This window comes from Ceratotherium simum, chromosome 36, assembly GCF_057802395.1.
Source record: "Ceratotherium simum simum isolate JZ-2026a chromosome 36, ASM5780239v1, whole genome shotgun sequence".
NCBI lineage: Eukaryota > Metazoa > Chordata > Mammalia > Perissodactyla > Rhinocerotidae > Ceratotherium > Ceratotherium simum.
Window position 1 is genome coordinate 30,032,789 of NC_141935.1, and position 22,221 is coordinate 30,055,009.

Consider the following 22,221-nt stretch of genomic DNA (forward strand, 5'->3'; position numbering starts at 1 on the left):
TTTAAGAAACGATAGGAAAAAGGAGAATACAATTATACTTTCCAATATATAAACGTAGTTATAAAAAAATTAACAATCATTACATTTCATTAGAAATTATTCAGCCCCCACCTACTCAATAGTAGAAAGAGCTATACAAATGCCTATCAAGAAGTAGAGACCTGTTATGTTATAACTTATATTTTAAATAATTCTTTTAAACTAATGACAATACTACCATGCAAATGCAAGTGTTGGGTTTACTTCATGACTCACCTCTCCCCCATTAACATATTCCATCACAAAACACAAACGGTCTTTTGTCTGGAAGGAATATTTCAAGGACTTGAAATGAAAAAGAAAAAATGTTATATTAAAATCCTACATTCCTATAATGCTACCAAAAACAGAACACTTAGATACAGTAAGTATGATTGATGAATTGTTATTGTTCCTCAAGAGTCTATTCCCTCCTTAAGAGTGCTTAAGAGTTCATGAGAAACATGAAACAAATCTTTTTACATCAGTTTTGAGTATTGTTAGGGGAAAAATCAAAATTAAAATTTTAAGTAAAAATAAATGTAGTAATTGTGACGAGCATGTCCCAATATGCTGTGCAATCTATTTGAAACTGTATTGGTCCCCAAAGATCTTATCCATGCAACCTTAAAGTGAGGGCTTCAAATTACTCTAGTGAAGTCTTAGGAATACAGTTACAATATAGTTTCAACATCACTTTTTGCATACTGGGTGCATAACATGACCCAATCCAACAGAGTTCTTTCATGTAATTTTATTAAGATATCAAAACTCTAGAGCTACCTTATACACTGGTCAATAAACACACAACAATGTAACAAAGTTAAGTCTAGGTATCTGGTGATACCTCTGAAAATTTCTACTTCAGAGAATCCTAAATCTTTAAAAGGTGCCTGCTTTTTAAAAGTCTAGCTGTTATTTTTCATTCTAATACACTTCATTGGAACCAGGAACAAACAGAAACTTGGCAAATTATGCCTCTATTACAAGGAACCTAAGAACAGGTCTAAAAAAATCTTTCTTTCAAAACAACTAAGTAATATGCATGTTAAGTCACAGTTTATACGTTTTCCAGTAAAGAAAACATATTGTGACTTATCCTATCTTTAATTTAATGTATTCAGTATTCCAGTATTGCTTAAGGTACTAGATACCTAAAGGAAGCCTCAATTTCTATAAAAAATATTCAGCAAAGATTTCGGCCTTTCATATTTGAAGACAATGCTGCCTGATCATTTAAATATTCATCAGATGTCAATAAACAAAAGAAACATAAAATCCTTGCATTTAATACTATGAATCTTTTTTAAGTCTATCCTTTTCTCAGTGGTCTACTTAAAATGACAGAGGTGACTTATTTGGTCTAGGGTTTTTTTTTTTTCTTAATAAAGGCAGTGAATTCGTGGGAGAAAACAGAAGTCTCAAAAAGTAATGGATGTATAATGGGAGGGATTATAAATGCACACATATTGTAAACTTAATCCACACATTCCAATAATTTCAAAGAAATGTGACTTGTCTTTCCACAAAGAAAATGGCATACCTAAATGAATGTTATTTAAAATGGTATTTTTCATGGCTTAGTTTCTGTAATAAAACTCCCTTAAATTTAAAATTCATGATTATAACATCTGTCCCCTGGTCACTTACTGTTAGAAAGGGATGTCTAGTGTTCTTTAACACTCTGCTTTCAGTTAGAGTGTGTGCCACTTCATCCTACAAGAGAAAAAGGCAAACCTTTAACATGCGTACTAAGCACTAATAACAGAAAATTTTCACTATTTCTCTAAGACCAGAAGAGGTTAAATCCAGAGACAGAAAAAGATCTTTTAAAACACAGTGACATGCTCCCTTTATTGTTAAGCTTTTCCTCCACAAAAAATAAAAATAAAAAAGATCAAATTAATAGTTTAAATCAAATGGCTGTATATAAATCACAAACTCAGTCATACTTAAAAGTATATCAATAATGATACAAAAATCACCAAAAATTATCAGAGACATGACAGAAAAAAATAGTAAGCCTTTCCCCTTGAAGGGAATGCCTTATCAGCTAATATTTAGGCATGGAGTAGTTAATATTTCCATGTCATAATACATTTTATTCAGGCGGATATAAAGAATATATTTCAGTAAGGATCATAGAATTTCTAAGTCTTCTACTTAAAAGAAAAATCAGTTATTGAAAAGGGGAACACAGAATACACATATAAGATTTAATTCTAAATTATACATTTTAAAATAGAAAAAGTATAAAGATCGTATCTTTTTGCTTGTGGCTTTTTAACGTGCTTCTTAAAAAAAAGGTCACATCTATTGTAGATGACAATTTTAAAATCTAGGTGTATTTCAAACCAAAAAATAAAGAGTATAATTCTCCAATTTTGTATATAAATCTCATCTTGACATCAAAGGTGAACTAGAAGAGATTTTCTTCAACATATGGAAAACTGGAAAAATGTTTCATATTTCAAAAATAACACCAACTTGAAGAAAGGAAAGGAAGATAACTGCTGAAACTAACACAGCATCTCATCTCTGCTTTGGGCAAGATCCTAAACAAAGCCCTTGCTGGACCAATTTCTTAACACGTCAGCACATCACAATTAGACTATCAGTAAGAGTGGAGGGCAAACATTAGGACACTGTGTTATATTTATGATCTTACAAAAGCATCTGACCTTAGTTAGACCTAGAAGACAAACAAGAAACAGATTGATCAAAGAAGCTAAGATCTAAAAGCCATTCCAAGAGGGTTTGACCAATTATGTCTGAACAGAAGTAAAGTGTAATGAACCACACATATTTAACCTGGAGAAACAAAGCCAGAGTATGAAACCACTCCAGTCTTATTCAACAAGAGCCAGGCTTAAGTGCTGAAACAATCTGAAAGCCCCTGTCATATCACACTATAACTTCTAAGTTAATTGGAATAATAGCAAACATCTTAATACAAAATAAAACCAGAAGCAGAAATGACACCATAACTTACTGATTTCTATACCCACAGGGCCTAGCATAACGATTAGCACGCAGTAGATACTTAATCAGTGTTTGTTGAACTGAAGCGTTTATCAGAGGAATGAATTCCAAGATGTCAAGTGTGTGCGACTTTATTTATTTAATCAGTCGTCCCTTCAGCAAATACGCAACAAATAAATATATTCTGGGCCTTGTTCTACACACTGAAGAGAGGGCATTGAACACCACAGACAAGAGTCCCTGCCCTCATGGAACTCCCATTCTAGCTAGCCAGATGGTGATCAGTGTTAACAGAAAAAAAGGAAGCAGAGAAGAGGATACTGCAGTTTATGAGCATCACTTAATGAATGTGAAATACATAATTAAGCATTATGCAAATGGATATTTTGTGATATATAGCACCAAATTCATTCATTAAAAAACAAAATCCCTGGGGCTGGCCTGGTGGCACAGGAGTTAAGTTTGTGTGCTCTGCTTCAGCAGCCCGGGGTTCACAGGTTTGGATCCCGGGCATGCTGTGGCATCGTCTCATATAAAGTAGAGGAAGATAGGCATGGTTGTTAGCCCAGGGCCAATGTTCCTCAGCAAAAAAGAGGAGGATTGGCAATGGATGTTAGCTCAGGGCTAATCTTCCTCTCACACACACAAAAACCCCCAAATCCTTGATATGCACTTACTAAATGCTAAGGACAGTGCAGGTATAAAGTGGTTTAAAAAAAGACATGATCTCTTTGCTCATGGAGTCACAGGCTAATAGAGAAGACATACCAAACAGGTAAATATCCAGTTTAATAAATAATTACTAATTCTGATAAGTGATATTAAGAAAAAAATGGGGGTGTCTACTATTGAAAATGGGGTAATGAAGGCAAACCAATGCTAGTAGAAGAGCATAAGTGGGTAATGTGATGGTATGGGAAATGGAAAAGGGGGGGCACAATTTGACTTCTGTTTTTACAAGTTTACTCAGGCTCCTCTGAGAATAAGGACAGCAAAAACAGGAGGGATCAACTAGGAGACGATAACAGTACTCCAGGAGAGAAATGAAGATGGCTTGGACTACTAGGGCAGCAGCAGGAACAAGAAAAAAGGGGAGAGTTTTGAAATATTTTTGAGATATAAAATTAACAATAATAATCTACAAGTTACATGCCTCCAACATGAGGGTGAATTAAAGGAAACATTTCTTTATAAGCGTCAGAAAGAGATTCACAGAAGAGATAATATTTACCTGTAATGCTTTAGGATAAGTGATTTGAGGCAGTAACTAGGAAAAGACTAAAGAAGGGCAAGTATGAAACCCATCTGGAACCAGAAAAGATATTCTAGTGCTCCAGAAAATATTTCTGTGGGGTATTGCATTCCACTTTGTTAAAACAAGCCCATCACATATAATAGTGATTTTTCTAAATCACTTTGCAAGTTTCATGAAAGAAGATTAGTTTTCTTCGAAATTCTGTAATCTGCCTAACCACGTTGAAGTAGCCAAGTAAAGGTGTATGGAGACAAATGCTAAAACATTTGTTATAAGAATGGAACCAGAATTAATACCATGTACACATCTTTCATATATTAAAATGTATTTTCTACCATATTTTACATATGATCAGATTACAATTTTTCTGCCTCAATGCAAATTTAATGGTACTGTATTTCACATACTAATTAGTTTCTGCTATGAAGATAAGGTATGCACAGGCTAAAAAGTAAACACAGATGCCAATAATTTTTAATTAAAGTTAAAAGCAACGTGTCAAAACAAAAAGTTAAAAATAACAGTGATAAAACTTGTGGCTTTAACAATGTGGCTAAAACAATGTGATGCTTTTGTAAAAATCCATTCGTTGATCATGATTATAAATGGAGAGTGCTAAAAATGTTTGGGTATACAATAAAAGTATAATAATGTTTTCATGAAAAATCTTTTGAAATATAGTTTCTTATATATTCCTCCATGGTAAACACTAAATAATTTTTAAATCTAATGTCTTTCACAAAAGAAGTTTTAGAGGGAATGGAATTTTATTTCCTGAGGACAATGGGGCAGAAGAAGAGTCCTCCTCATATTTATTTTCCCAATCCTCTCCAATTTATCACTCCCCATCTACCACACATGGTCTAAAATTCTCCCTTTCTTTTTTCCCAATTACCATTTTGTGGTAGATAGGTGTTCGTCTGGGGGATAAGGAGTAGGAAATGGCAAAGGAAGCGGAGGAAGAGAACATGTCTATTCCATTATCAGGGACACGAAGGGTGTCATCTCCTTTAATCCCTGTAGCAACTCAGCAGGTAGGTTTTATTATTTCCATTTTATATGAGGAAACTGAGGTTCATAGAAGTTAAATTGCTCAAGCTGCAGGTGAAAAAATCAATATTGATCCCATGTCTAAGTCCAACGTTAACAATAGTTTCCACTTCACAACACTGCCTCCCCTCTTTCAACAGCTTAGTTTCTACTTAACTACGTACTTTAACTCTGCTCACATTATTCTCCCCATCTTGAATGCAAGACTATAATGACTGACTCTATCAGAAGCTAGTTGAAATCAAGGTACATCACGTCCAAAGCATTTCTTCTATCCATCCAGAGCAGTAAATGAGACCCAGAGGAGGAGATGGAGCGGGTGGGGAAACGGAGAGGAGAGAGGACAAGTTTCCACCTTGGCACACATTCTTAATTCAACCCCATGACCACCAGTGATCATTATTTACTTGTTCTCTGTCCTGACAAGCCATGTTAGCAACCTATACTTTTTTTCCCATAGGAAAGATGTCATACTTATCAAGCTCTCAATTTGGGTTCTAACTTCCCCTTCTTTTGGAAACTTGAGCACTGGCCCAGATGCAGACTCCTAATACTCCTCCCACTCGCCAGCTGTCACACTGTCTCCTCACTGTTCCTTGATTTCTATTTCTAGTCTCTTTTTTGAAGACTTTTTTCACCTTAATGGAGAAAATGAAAGCGCAATTGTTCTCTGTTGCCTATGGACACTACATCATCTTTCTCGAGTGTTGTTATTTGATACCTGGTTCTTGAGGCTCCTGTTCCAAATATTACTTGGGTGGAGGGCTACATGAACTCCTTTGACTTCAATCATGATATAATCACTTTGGAACCTAATCTTTCCCAAATTGTAGAGTACGTTGCTTCTATACTGCCCTTCACTACACTCCCTTCCTTCCTTCTGCCCCTTCCAATTTCCCACATTGGAATAAGTCAATCTCTACTTTCTCATCTCTATATTCCACATCTAAAAGAAAAAAAATCACATAAATTAGCACCATTAAAATTCCCTCTCCAATGTCAGCCGAATCTTCCAAGGATTCTTTCACCCATCCCTACTGAGGTCACTCTTCCATTCCTCAGTCTAGTTGTTCCAAAACTTTCCCAGGCCTCCTGCCATGCCTGGCATGCATGCTGAAATGTACACACAACCCTGCAAGGTTCTCCTACCTAGTTAAGCTACTGAGCTGGGTTTGGAGCCCAGGTCCATCTGACTTTCAAGTCCAGGAGCTTTTCATTAAGTTGTCTCTTTTTATCTCAACCTCACTCCCTCACACTTTCAAAATGTGATCTTACTTCCTACTCAGAATAGAAGTCATTAACATTATCTCACACATTTCATCACTCTCTCCCCTTGAAAACATGTTCTTGATTTCCAGGACATCACAATCTCTTAATTTTCCTCCTTTTTAGTGGTGACCTTTTCACAGTCTTTTTGCTGGTTCCTTATCTCTGAACTCTTATTCCAGGCGTGCCCCCCGGGCTCAGTCTTCAGACTTCTTCTCTTCACTAGGTACACCCATGCCCTTGATGACTTCATTCAGACTATGACTCTAAATACAGTCTACGTGGTGATGGACTTCCAAATTTGCACCTCAAATCCTGACTTCTTCTCTAAACTCCAGAAATGCTTATTTGACATGGATGTTTAATAGATGACTTTAACTTGGATGTCTAACAGAAATATCAAATTTGACATGTCCAAAGCCTAATTTCTAATCTGCCATCAAAAAGCTTGTTTCTCCCCCACAAAAAAAAACATCCCCATTGCAGTGAATGACAACACCATCCTTCCAGTTGCTCAGGCCAAAAACCTGGCAATGACCCTCAACTCCTTCCTTTCTCTCATACCCTAAATTCAGTCTGTCAGGCAACCCTCTTGGCTCTTCACCAAAATACACCCAGGATCTGATTATATCTTACCACCTCCACTGCTACTACCCTGGTGCAAGCCACTATCATCAATTATCTGGATTATTGCAATTAACTCCTAACAAGCTCCCTGCTTCCAACCCACAGTCTATTCTCAACACTGCTGCCAAAGTGATGCCATTAAGATGAACACCAGACCACATTACTAGCTGGCTTCCACTTCATTTACAGTAAAAACCAGTATTGTTACAACATCTACAAGTACCTAAGCAATCCTATACTATTCTTACTCTACATAAGCCATGCTAGACTCCTAGCTATTCTAAGAACACGCTAAGGATGCTGCTTCCTCAGTGCATTTTCAACTGGGATTCCCTCTATCTGGAATATTCTTTCTCTCAAATACCTGAATGGCTTGCTTCTCTCACCTCCTTCGAATGTTCACTGAAATTTCACCTTCTCAGTGAGGCCTTCCATGATTATTCTATTTAAAACTGCAAAAATCACAAAAACCGCTACCACCACTATTGCTCATTGGCCTACCCGACTTCATTTTTCTCCATAGTATGTAACAGTTTCTCACATACTGTATGATTTACTCATTTATTATGTGTATTCTTTGTTGTCTGTCTCTTGACTAGAATGTAATGTCCTATAGGGGAGGAATTTTGGTCAGTTTTATTCATTCACAATAGTCCTAGTGCCTAGAGTAGTGCCTAGCAAATAATTAGGTGTTCAGTATTTACTTATTGAAAGAATGAGTGAATGAATCAGTAAATAAAGAGTGAATGATAACCTTGGCATATGTTGCTGAAGAATGACAGAAGCTTCATGAACTGTAAGAAGCAACTCCAGAACACAAATCAACGAAATCCTACCTCCAATAGCACAATGAAACAACAGCTGACGAACGTACAGCAGATCAAAGCAACTACATTCATAATCTGCTTCCTACAGTAAACCACAATCATCTGCACAATGTTTAATACGGAGATTCAGGAGAATCTGAAGAATGGACCAAAGAAGCTGGCAGATGATGTTAAGAGCTTCTGGTGAGGGTGCACCAGTAATAACTTCGGAGTCCAAGGAGACAGAGATGTCAGTGGTCAAGTCAAAGCACTGGGTTGATACTTTAATGGCACCTGTGCAGGAGAGGATTAACTCAGCAGGCCTGGGTTGCTCAAACCCTGCACATTCACTAGAAAAGCCCGTCTTCAGGACTGGCCCTTGGCCAGCTCTTGAGAAATAAGCTCTGATCACTTGGAAGAGTGTTTTGTATGCCACAGATCCTGGGCCACATGATACAGGTTTGACTAGACAGTTCATGCAAACAACAGGAAGAATGATGAACGCTGTGCCTGGTTTTGTTCAGGGTGTCTAGAATCTGAGCAGCTAATGGAAGCCACACAGGTGCTGCTCGCCTGCATGACTGACCTATAATGCAAATCCTGGACACCAAGGCTGAGGTGAGCTTCCTGGGTTGAGAACACTTTGCACATGCTGTCACACACTGTTGCTGGGAGAATTAAGTGCATCATGCAACTCCACTGGGAGAGGACACCAGGAAGGTTTCTCCTGGACTTTGCCCCATATGCCTTTCCTTTTGCTGATTTCAATCTGTATCTTTTTGCTATAATAAACCATAACCATGAGTACATCAGCTTTTCTGAATCTTGTGAGTCCTAACTAAGAAATACTGAGCCTGAGAGTGGTCTTAGGGACCAGTGACACAGTTAACCTCAGAAGTAGGATTTGTTAGGGTGACGTCAGCAAGATGGACAGCTAGATTCCCCCCCAAAACAATAAATAAACAACTACAAACTGACAAAAATCGTTTTCAGAAAGCTCTGGAATACAACAAAATCAGCAGGAAGCAATGAAGCAGCAGACACCCTGCGGAGTCAAAAAACTGAAGGTGGCTGCCTAGGAAAGTGTAGGAAGCATTTTACCTGTGACACCCCATCTCCCAGTCCAGAGCAGCTGGGCACTAAGAGGGATTCCCTCAGAGGGATTTCAGCCCACAGGGAAAACAAGAGCAGGAAAACCCAGCAAGCGCCATCACCACCATGTCTGCAGCCTTTCCTACCAAGGACCCCCAGAGGCTTCAATAATGCTGGACTCAGCAGACAGAGCTGCCCAAAGTCCCCGCCACGGCATCTCCTCTCCAGGGCTGGAGCTGTCACTGTGGTGAGACCTGCCCCCAGGGACCCTAGTCGCTGCTGTGTCCCACTTTCTGGATGTGGATGTCACAAAGCCTCGCCACCCACAGGGCCGAGCTGCCACTGCTCTGGGTCCTGCCACTGGGTCCTAAGTCAGCCTTTGACCAGCCATACAGGGATTGCAGTGCTGCTCTGCACCCTGCCCTCTATGTCCCACGCTGGGCTCTAACCTGTCACAACCAGGGCTGTGCTGCTGCTGCTCTGTGCCCCACCCCCAGGACCTGGGTGCAGTTTTGACCTGCCATAAACAGGGCTGCACTGTGCTGCTCTGTACACCGCTGCCAGGTCCCAAGTTGTAGCTCCCACTGCTCTGCACCCTGCCCCTGGGTCCTAAACTGGGGCTCTGACCTGCCATAACCAGAGCCACGCCGCCGCTGCTCTGCACCCTGCCCCTGGGGTCCCGACACACAGCTTTAACGGGCCATCAAGGGCAGTGCTGCCGCTGTTCTGCAACTACCCTGGGTCCTACAGCGTGGCCCTGACCTGCCATCACCAGGCTGCACTGCTGCAGCTCTGTGCCCTGCCCCTGGGGTTCTATGTCATGGCTTTGATTCGCCAGTACTGAGGCCACACTGCTGCTGTTGGGCACCCTGCCCTCAGGATCCCAAGTCAGGGCTTTGACCCGCCATAACTGGGGTGGCACTGCAGCTGCTCTGCACCCTGTCACAGGGTCCTAAGTCATGGCTTTGACCCATCATCACATGGACCACGCCACTGCTGCTGTGTCTTGCCCCCGGGTCCTAAGTCGGGGCTTTGATCTGCCATCACCAGATTGCGCTGCTGCAGCTCTGTGACGTGCCTCCAGAGTTCTAAGTTGTGGCTTTGACCTGCCATCACTGGGGCCAATCTACTGCTGTTCTGTGACTGCCCCTTGGGTCCTAAGTTATGGCGTTGTCCTGCCATCACCAAGGCCAAGATGCTACTGTTATGCAACTGAACCCTGGGGCCAGAGTTGTGTTATTTGATCGATCAGCTACAAGGTGTGCTCTATTGCACCCTGTCCCTGGGTCCCAAGCCGCCACGGAACCCTGACATCCCAGGGATCCTGCCAGTGCTGCATCCCCCTCTACCCCAAGGCCCGTGTCACTGGGGCAATCCCCGAAGATCCAGACCCCAGTTCCTCGAGAGATCTGCACACACCTGAACCTCAGAGACCAGCGCCACCACCACCAGCAAGTGCACCTGTGCCAAGGATCCAGATGCTGTGGTAGCTCTGTATGCACCAGATCCCAGGGCACCTGCTCCACTGACACTCTAGTGCCAGCACACCAGATCTGGCACCAAGAGGATTCCCTTGGCTAGATATTCCTCCCAAGGCAAAAAATAACAGGAAGACCCCAGCAGCCTTCACCTCCGAGGACTCCAATAGTCCCTAGCCACCACTGCCACGCACAAGACCTCTACAGGCACCCACAAGACCTCTACAGGCTTGGCCACAGAAGACCCCCACAGTCTTCACTGATGTAGACCTCATGTAGACCTCACCTGACAGAGCTGCATGGAGATGACTGTGCTGTACTCTCCCAGGAACTACAGACACTGCACCCACCCAGCTAGCACACTCACAGTCACCTTTAGGTAAAGTCTTTCTCCAACAAAGCTGTCTGAAAAGGCTAAAGAAAGGTGACTGCTCCCTCAAGTGCACAGATATAAATAAAAAAACATTAGAAACACGAAAAAAAAGGAAACATGACACCACCAAAGGTACACAATAATTTTCCAGTAACTGACACCAAAGAAATGGATTTGAGAGCTAACTGAAAAAGAATTCAAAGTAACTAAGGAAGCTCAGCAAGATTCAAGAGAACACAAAGAGACAACTAAATGAACTCAGAAAAACAATACATGAACAAAAGTTCAACAAAGAGATAGAAATCATAAAAAAGAACCAAATAGAAGTTATGAAGCTAAAGAATACAAAGAATGCAATGAAAAATGCAATAGAGAGCTTCAACAGCAGGCTCAATCAAGCAGAAGAAAGAATGTACACACTTAAAGACAGATTGCTTAACATTATCCAGAGGAGAAAAAAGATGTAAGAATGAAAAAGAGTGAAGAAAGCCTATGTGAATTACAGGATACCACCAAGTGAAACAATATTCATATTATGGGAGTTCCAGAAGGAGAAGAAAGAGAGGAAGGGACAAAAAATGTATTAAAAGAAATAATGGCTGAAAACTTCCCAAATCTGGAGAGAGACATGGACATCCCGGTATGCGAATCTCAAAGAATCCCAAGCAGATTCAACCAAAAGAGATTTTTACCAAGACACATTATAATCAAGCTCTCAAAAATCTAAGGCAAACGGAGAATTCTGAAAGCAGCAAGGGAAAATACATTCATCACATACAAGGGAACCCCAACAAGACCATCAGCAGATATCTCAGCAGAAATCTTAGGGGCCAGGAGAGAGTGGGATGATATATTCAAGGTGCTCAAAGGAAAAACTGCCAACTTAGAATACGTTACCCAACAGAGCTGTCCTTCAAAAATGAAGGAGTGATACAGACTTTCCCAGAAAAACAAAAGCTGAGGGAATTGATCACAACTAGACCTGCCTTACATGAAATGTTAAAGGGACATCTTTAAGCTAAAACGAAAAGATGCTAATCAGTAACATGAAAATATATGAAAGTATAAAATTCACTAGTAAAGGCAAGTATATCATCAAATCCAAAACACTCTAAAACTGCAGTGGTAGTGTGTAAATCATTTTGACCTCTAGCATATAGGTTAAAAGGCAAAAGTGTTAAAAATAACTATAGCTACAATATTTTGTTAATGGATATAAAATATAAAGAGATGTAAATTGGCATATCAATAACATAAAATGTTCGGAGGGCAAGTAAATGTGTAAGACTACTTTATGCAATTGAAGTTGTTATCAACTTAAAATACATTGTTATAACGTAAGATGTATTATGAACATCATGGTTATCACAAAGCAAAAAACTCTGATACACAAATGATAAAGAGAAAAAAAATGGAAGTATACCACTAAAAAAATCAATTCACAAAGAAAGAGGAAGAAAGGAACAAAGGAACTACAAAACAACTAGAAAGCAATTAACAAAATAGTGATACTAGGTCTTTAATTATCAATAATTACTCTAAATGTAAAGGGTTTCAATGCTCCAGTCAAAATGTACAGAGTGAGTGAATGGATAAAAAACAGGACCCAACTATATGCTGCCTAAGAGAGACTCACTTAAGCTTTAAGGACACTCATATGATGAAAGTGAAAGAATGGAAAAAGATATTCCAAGCAAATGGAAACTCAAAAAGAGAAGGGGTAGCTATATTTACACCAGACAAATAGACTAAGTCAAAAGCTGTAACAAGAGACAAAGAAGGTCATAATATAATGATAAAGGGATCAGTTCACCAAGAGAATAAAACAATTGTAAATATATACACACTCAATATCAGAGCACCAAAATGTATTAAGCAATCATTAACAAATATGAAGGCTGAAATAGGCAGCAATGCAATATAGTAGGAGATTCCAATATCCCACTTTCAACAATGGAGATTATCCAGATAGAAAATTAATAAGAAAATAATGGATCTGAATTACATTTTAGACCAAATGGACCTAAAAGACATATACAAAACATTCCATCAAACAGCATCAGAATACACATTCTTCTCAAGCACACATGGAACATTCTCTAATCTATGTTAGGTCACAAAACAAGTCTTAATAAATTTAAAAAGACTGAAATCATACCAAGTATCTTTTCCAAACAGTATGGTATGAAACTAAAAATCAGTAACAGGAGGAAAGCTAGAAAGTTCACAAATATATGGAAATTAAACAAAACACTTTTAAACAACCAATGGGTCAAAGAAGAGATCAAAAGGGAAATCAAAAAATATCTTGAGACAAAGGAAATGGAAACACAACATACCAAATTTATGGAATACATGAAAAGCAGTTCTAAAAAGGAAGTTTGTAGGGATAAATGCCTACATTAAGAAAAAAGAAAGATCTCAAATAAACAACCAGTCTTACACCTTGAGGAACTAGAAAAAGAATACACTAAGCCCAAAGGTAGCAGAAGGAAGGAAATAATAAAGATTAGAGCAGAAATAAATGAAATAGAGGCTAGAAAGACAATAGAAAAAAAATCAACAAAACTATGGGTTGGTTTTTTGAAAAGATAAACATAATTGACAAACCGTTAGCAAAACTAAGGAAAAAAGAGAGATGACTCAAATTAATAAAATTATAAACGAAAGAGGAGACATTATAACTAATACCACAGAAATACAAAGGATCATAAGAGACTATTATAAACAATTATACACCAACAAATTAGATAATTCAGAGGAAATAAATTCCTAGAAAGATACGACTTAACCAAGACTGAATCACAAAGTAACAGAAAATCTGAACAGATCAATAATGACAAAGGAGTTTGAATCACTAATCACAAATCTCCCAACAAATAAAATCCCAGGAGCAGAAGGCTTCACTGGTGAATTCTATCAAACATTTAAATAAGAATTAATACCAATCCTCCTCAAACTCTTCCAAAAAATTGAAGAGGAAGGAACACTTTCAAACTCATTTTATGAGGCCAGCATTTCCCATATTGAAGCCAGACAAGCATACTACAAGAAAACAAAATTACAGACCAATATCTCTGATGAACATAGGTGCAAAAATCCTCAACGAAATACTAGCAAACTGAATTCAACAGCATTTTAAAAGGATCATACTCCATGATCAAGGGGATTTATCCTGGGATGCAAAGACAGTGCAACATATGCAAATCATTGTGATATACTACATTAATAGAATAAAGGATAAAAATCTCATGATCGTTTCAATAGATGCAGAAAAAGCATTTGACATAATTAAACATCCTTTCATGACAAAAACTCTCAACCAACTAGGTATAGAAGGAATGTACCTCAACATAATAAAGGCCATATATGACAAGCCCCTGGCTAATGTTCTACTAATGGTGACAAGTTAAAAGCCTTTCCTCTAAGATCAGGAGCAAGACAAGGATGCCCACTCTCAGCACTTCTATTCAACATACTACTGGAATTCCTAGCAGCAGCAATTAGGCAGAAAAAAGAAATAAAAGACACCCAAATTAGAAAAGAAGTAAAATTATCTGTTTGCAGATGACATGATCTTATAGATAGAAAACCCTAAAGACTTCACCTAAAAACTGTTAGAACTAATAAATAAATTTAGAAAAGTTACAGGATACAAAATCAACCTACAACAATCAGTTGTGTTTCTATATACTAACAACAAAATATGTGAAAGAAAAATTAAGGAAGCAATCCCATTTACAACAGCAACAAAAAGAATAAAATACTTAGGGATAAATTTAACCAAGGAGATGAAAGACTTGTACATTGAAAACTATAAGACATGGATGAAAGAAATTGAAGAAGACACAAATAGAAAGATAACCCGTGTTGTTGGATTGGAAGCATTAATATTGTGAAAATGTCCATACCACCCAAAGAGATCTTCAAATTCAATGCAATCCCTACCAAAATTCCAATGGCCTTTTTCATAGAAATAGAAAAACTATCCTAAAATTTGTATGTAATCAAAAAAGACCCCAAAGGTCAAAGCAATCTTGAAAAAGAAAAGCAAAGCTGGAGGCATCAAACCATACTACAAAGCTATAGTAATCCAAACAGTAGAGTAAGCAAAACAATAAGGTACGAAAGAATGAAACTGAACCCCTATCTTACACTACTTACAAAAATGAACTCAAAATGGATTAAAGACTTAAATGTAAGACCTGTAACTGTAGAACTCCTAGAAGAAAATATAGGGAAAATTCTCCTTGACATTGGTCTTGGCAATGACTTCTTGGATAAGACAAAGGATTGGTTAAAGTAACCGTGACTCACTAAAACATGGCAAAAACTTTGGGAAAAGGAAGGATGACAAGGCAGGTGATGACGAAACTTTGATGCCTACCCAAATGGGTACTGAGTCACCCATGGTATGAGACAGCAGCTGTGCCGTGCTAAGTTACTTACTGGATACATAAAGATATGTAAAATAATGAGAGATAAGCTAACTATACAGTCCATTGGTAATTTTTGTATCTGTAATAGCTAAAATGAAAATAAGGGAGAGTGTTGGGATGAATTCTGGCACTCACAAAGCTCGGATTTCGGCCAGTCTGAGCTCTGGCGGCTAGACTCAGGCTATGACCAAAGGGGAAAGTTATGCTGAAACAACAGACAGCACTTCTATGGCCTCTGGTCACCACGAAGGTAGTCCACGTGGCAGACTGGCAAAACCAAGAAACTACTGAAACCAGAGATATAGTGTAAAGGAGTTATCTCAATTTATGAACTGGTATCATCAGGTTCCTAAAAAACTTCACTGAAATGGATTGTGAGAGCTACTAACCTATGGGTAATATCCCGGAATGCTGCAGAATGGAGAAGCCTGTCTGGGTTGATGCAAGGCCCAATGCAGGACCCACAGTCTACTACCGAACAATCACAGATGGCTGTATATGATCTAAACACACAGCTGGTTGTTCCCAATGGGACAGCTAGCCTGGTGGACTGGACAGAAGCTGCTGTCAAGTTTGTTTACTCTAAGAAGTTTGTCACCCTTCCCTTCCTTTAAATGCCAAGTGGCACTTCCCACATGAAGTGGGTGATAAGCTACATATGCAAGCCATGCTGAACTGGCTTTATGATGATCAGGATATTCACTGACTTAATATGCCCTGTACCCAGGTCGTGGTAAACACTGTATCTAAGGGGGACCTTTTAACAGGCATTCCATGCAACCTAACTGCTCAAAATCAAGCAATGGTCCAAGAAGCCATATCAGATTTGTCTCAGCTTCCTCCTTTGGGTCTTAAAGATGCTAAGAAAATTAGAGGGATTCATAAGAGAATGGGGAAAGACAAAGAGATGTTCAAGGGAGTCATTCCAGTTAGGTTATAAATGGTTACTAAGGAATGGGATGAATAAAGTGGACATTGATGGGTTGACACAAAGGTCTTAATGCAGCAGTATTAGAGGCTGAGCAAACTGACAGGAACTCTTGCTGGTCTCCCAACACTGAAGGACCGTAAACAAATATACTCGATTTACCCTAATTTGAAGGAATGAAAAAGCTGGGAGGCAAAGATGACAATGAGGAACCTGACTTCAAATCATCAGCCTGCCTCTATGAGTAAAGGTCATAATACAATTTTGAAACCTGAAATATCCAGAAGTCTTGGGTAATGCCAGAGAAATACTCCAAGAAGGAAGGCAGTTCCCAGAAAAGCTCTATAATAAAATGGAAATGGTTTAACAGGAACATGGTATTGGAGGAATGCAAGGAGGTACTCAGCATATTCAGAAGCAGGTAACCTCTTTTCCTCTAGACCAACTTTGGAACCACTGGAGATGCTGACAGATCCTATTGCTACATCCTATTGTGCACAGGGCAGTGCTCTATGAACAGCTCTCAAATGACCAACAAAATGTAGTTTGGTTTACTGAGAGCAATTCCAAGGTGGACAGACAGCATCCTGTTTGGAAGGCTGCCACACCATGACTGACTGATGTAAAACTCCAACTGAAGAAAGTAACAACAAATCAGCCCAGGGGTCTCAACAGCATGCTGTTTTCCTTGCAGTGATGGAAGAACTGAACAAGAGCCCTCTGATGTTTTGGTGTATACTGATGAATAGGTAGTGGCCATTTGCCTAGTCACATGGTGAGGCTGATGGGCAATGGAAAACTAGACTATTAAAGGGATGGACTATTAATGGACAGTCCTGTGGAAATCATCATGGGAATTCATCATGGGAACAGGTCCATTAAAGTAGGACATTTTGATACCCATCAGAACCTTCTCCCAGGATGAGAAGGTGACTGAACCCAGCAAGTGAACATCCTAGTATGCTTATTTGAGGAGGCCCCCTGAGTTCATAAAATAAGTTTACTATGGGGGAGTCGCAGTAGTACAGAGAGGGGTGACCATCAACATATTCCTCTTATACCCTCTGAAGCACAAAATGCCAATAAGAACCATCCAGTCTGCCAGAAAGAGAGAAAGAGGTGCAGAAGACTATGGGGCAGATGGCCTGGGAGGAAGCCCCTCCCAACTGCACATAGTTGGCAAGTACACTACAGTGGACCACTACCAGTATTCCCTGGAGGCTATAAATGGCCCTTATAGGAACAGACACTTCCTCTGGACGGGGCTTTGCACACTTTGTGCTAGATAAAAGCTCAGAACACTATAAAAAGCCCGGAATGGAAGATACTATACCAATTTGGACAACCAAGTTGCATGTCATTAGACCAAGCAACATACTTTATAGACCATAGTATCCAACAATGGGCAAAGAGGTACTGCATCAAGTAGACATTCATATTACATATCATCCTCAGAGTAATAATCTGATAAAGAATTGGAATGTGAAACTGAAACATCTGCTATCTAAAATGGGAAGAGATAAAGACAGGAAGGGCTGGTATACCTGCCTTCACAAATGTGTGCTCACACTGAGCATAAGGAGGACTGAGGGAGGGTCCTTGCTCAATAGATTCCTCTACTTTTCCGGAAGACATGGGGAAGAAGGGGTGGGAGAGGATGTTGTTATGACTATACAGTTCTTCCCCACATTGCCACCACTTATTTTTTTCCTACCAGATCACTGTATCTGGGACCAGGGCTACTCCTATGGGTGCTGGAAGCAGGACTCGTACCTTAGCAAGAAATTGTAACTACACCTTTAAACCGTTATGCCAGAATTCCTAATGGCCTGATGGGATGGACTGTGTCTTCACCCCATCAAAGAAAATCGGGGTTGACAGTGAATGCAGCTGTACTGCCTAGCGGTCAAGATAGTTCACTAGTTCCGTAACTATGTAACTCAATCCTATATGAATGGGAATGGACTGAGGGAGATACGGTATCAGGTAGACTACTGTTGATACAGGCAATCTGGTTCAGCACATCCTTTCCAAAGGTAGAAAAGTTCTTATTTCTGGATATTTGACTGCATTAGTTTCCTGTGACTGCTGCAACAAATTCCCACAAATTTAGGCTTAAAACAACAAAAATTTATTCTTTCATGGTTCTGGAGACCAGCATTCCAAAATAAAGGTCGGCAGAGCTGTGCTCCCTTCAGAAGCTCTGGAGGAAGAATTCACTCCATGCCTCTCTCCTAGCTTCTGGTAGCTGCCAGCAGCTCCTTGCCTTGGAGCCACATCACTCCAATCTCGGCCTCAGTTTTTACATTGTCTTCCCTTCTCCTCCGTGTGGATTAAACCTCCCTCCGCCTTACTCTAATGACACATCATTGGATTTAAGGCCCACCTGGAAAATTGAGGATGATCTCCTTATTTCAAGATTCTTAATTATATCCGCAAACACCCTTTTTCCAAATCAAGTTACATTAACAGGTTCCAGGAATTAGGATGTGAATATCTTGTTTTGGAGGTCACCCTTCAACCCACTACAGTTCAACCCGTAGGCCCCCAAAATTCACTTTAGTCTCACATGCAAAATACACTCACCTCATCCCAACATCCCCAAATGTCTTGACTCATTATACTATCAACTTTAAGTCTAAAATCTCATTGAAATATCATCAGCTCAAAAGTCCCAAATCTCATCATCTAAATCAGGTACTGGAGAGACGGTGGGTATGATCCATCCTGGAGCAAAATTCCTCTACATTTGTGGACCTCTTCAACCAGAAAACAAGTTACCTGCTTCTAAAACACAATGGTGTGACAGGCACAGAACAGACATTCCCATTCTGAAAGGGAGAAATTGGAAGGACCAAAGGGGTCACCGATCTCAAGCAAGCAAGGCTTGAGAAATCCTCTGTACCTGTGTTTCTACCTTCAAGGCCTGTGGGGCTCCACAGCCTCTGGGTCTGTGGTGGCCCCGGTGGCCTCTGCCTCTGTGCCTGTGCCTCTGGACTCAGAGTCCTCCTTCCTTTCTCTTTAAGAGTAGCATATGTTTTCAACTGATGCCCATCAATTACACCATTTCTTTTACACTGACAAGGTTTACCATGTTTTCAGTCCGTTCTGTAACTATAATTAAGTCTTGTGTGCTTTGTCTATTGATTGATCCCGAAAACTGAACACCAATTTAGTGTTTGCAGTATTGTAGGTAAGTAAGTATCATTTACAGAACCAACAGTATGGTAAGCCTGGTAATGAAGGAAAGACTACTCTACATCAATCATCCTGGGCTCCTCAAAGGACAGTGCTTCACGTGTCTGGGCCAAACTGTCTCTTCGTTACACTCCATCCATTGCTCATAATCATGCCATACTTCATTTTCCTTCACATCTGGACTATGTCTTTCTTGAAGAAATATTTGTTTTCTTGAAGTTCCTAAATCCCTTTTCTTCCTCCTTCTTAATTGTACCGTTAGAATTAACTTTAAGTCAAATAACCTAATATACACTGACTGGTTATTTATACAAAAGTCATCTTTGAGATTTCTTATCATTGCACCAAGTTTTAGTTCTATTGTTTCATGGATTCCATCTCTGACTCTCTCTTGAAGTTCCTTCTAAGTTTTGCTAAAAGAAGTGTGACGCAATTTTGTTGTCATTCCTTTGTTGGGAGGTAATCTGTTTCTTGCTTTCTGAAAGCTTTTAAGATTATCTTTTTAGCCTTAAGGTTCAAAAATTTCCTGAAGATGTAAGAGAGTGTGCAGGGGTCTGCTGCTCTTTTATTTTGCTCAGCGCTTAGCAGACCCTTTCTTGTTTTCTTCTTTGCCTTTTATTTATTTTTAAAATTTTTTTGTTTATTGCAGTAACATTGGTTTATAACATTGTATAAAGTTCAAGTGTACATCATTATACTTCTATTTCTGCATAGATTACATCATGTTCACCACCCAAATACTAATTACAACCCATCACCACATGCATGTGCCTAATTATCCCTTTCACCCTCCTCCCTCCCCCTTTCCCCTCTGGTAACCACCAATCCAATCTCTGTCTCTGTGTTTGTTCGTTGTTCTTATTATCTACTACTTAATGAAGGAAATCATATGGTATTTGACCTTCTCCCTCTGACTTATTTCACTTTGCATAATACCGTCAATGTCCATCCAACTTGCAGCCAACTGTGCTGGGGCTCCCCACACCCAATAAAGAGACTGAAGGGCCCCACAACAACTACAAGCAGCTGAGCATTACAACAGCTGGCCAGGAGCATAACTCGGCCTCCCTGGGCACCTACAGGGAGAGCAAACAAGCCACAACAGAAGGACACACGTAACCCACACAGGGGTCACTCCTGGAACATTGAGAACTGAGGGAAGCACACTGCTGGTGTCCTAAGGCATCACTTACATAAGGTCACCTATCCAAGAGTAGACCCTTTCAATCTGAAGACTGCTTCAGCTCTGATAAAATTTATTTTCTTTGATTACTTCTTCTAATCTCTTTTTTCCCTTAAATTCTTATAAATGCTGAGTTTCCTTGATTAAGCTTTCATGTCCTAACTATTCTCTCAATCTTTTCCATTTCTGTATTCTTGGCTTTTCATTCTGAGATATTCTCCCAAATTTGTTTCCAATCCTTCTAACTAAATTTTTTATTTTAGCAATCATACATTAAACGTACAATTATTCTTTCTTGTGCTCTACTTCTTTTTCAGCTTATTTTTGTTTCATACATGCAATATCTTTTCCTATTTCTCTACAAATACTAATTAGAGATAGTTAATTTACCACCCGTTCTCTGTTTTGTCTCTGTTCTCACTAGGATCAACTATTCTTTTGGTCCTCTTGTTTCTTCTCTTTCATTCTCTCTTCAGATTTTTCTCATCTGCTTGGTGATCCTCAGTAGTCTGTTCATATTCTTGAATGACTTACGAGGTAGACTGATAAAGCATGTTCCCTTGCCGAATGGGAAACTTGAAAATAAATTTTCCTACATGGATTAGTAAACATATGCTGGCATATTTTACTTTAAGAGTATGAGGTAGGGGAGTGACGTCAGTGTCACTGGCGGAGTGAGCTTTCTTGTAAACTCTTCCTCTGATAAGATACAACAAAAGGAACAGTCACAGACCAACAACAGAATCCTAGACAGTGAAAAGCAAGATCGGAAAGATCCACACTGCCACACATCTGAGAGTGGAACGTGCTGGGCCCCTGGAGGAAGTGGGGAGAGGTAAGGAGAACTCCTCTCCCTCCCCATCAGATCAGCGATCCTGGTCCACATGCCTCCTGGGGTGGGGGAGGGGTGGCCCTGTGCAGGGAAACCGAAGCTCTTCTGGCTGTCTTCACCAGTGGGAAACCCCCACAGAGGACTCAGAACAACTACAGGGCTACCACTAACATCTGAGCACCCCAGGAGAGTGGGTAACAAGGGGCGAGGGAGAAGCCCCCATGGTAGGGACCCAGCGGGCAAAAGAGAGGGCCACTCCCCCTGCCCGCAAGCCGGACACTGCAGCTAAGACGACCAGACCAGACCAAGCGGCCAGTCAATTGCAGTGAACAGCCGCGGCAGAGCGCAGGGGGCTAAGATTACACAACCCTTAACCACCACACGGTGGTGGTGGGTGGAAATTACAACCAGATATTTCCAGGATGAGGAAAAATAAAGCGAATACAGGAACCACAATGCAAAGGTACATGAAATCCTCAGACCAGAAGGAAATGACAAACACCCAGAAACCAACCCTGAAGACACAGAAATACATAACCTATACGACATAGATTTCAAAAGAGCTATCATAAAAAAAAACTCAATGAAATACAAGATGATACAGACAAACAATTCAATGAGATAAGGCGTTTCTTCACAAAAGAGATTGAAATCATAAAGAAAAACCAATCAGTACTGATGGAGAAGAAGAACA

At 39.8% G+C, this 22,221-nt stretch overlaps 1 protein-coding gene across 5 annotated transcripts in view; it reads right to left on the reverse strand.

The window, feature by feature from the left end:
• AKT3 (AKT serine/threonine kinase 3) overlaps positions 1-22,221 on the reverse strand; it is a 323,716-nt gene that overhangs the window by 104,668 nt on the left and 196,827 nt on the right. For all 5 annotated transcript variants that reach the window (XM_087424489.1, XM_087424493.1, XM_087424492.1 and 2 more), the window contains 2 exons: positions 1,669-1,734; positions 256-324 (listed from right to left, as the gene is read on the reverse strand). In XM_087424489.1, coding sequence (XP_087280615.1) covers positions 256-324; positions 1,669-1,734 — 135 coding nt within the window. The remainder of the gene's footprint in view (positions 1-255; positions 325-1,668; positions 1,735-22,221) is intronic.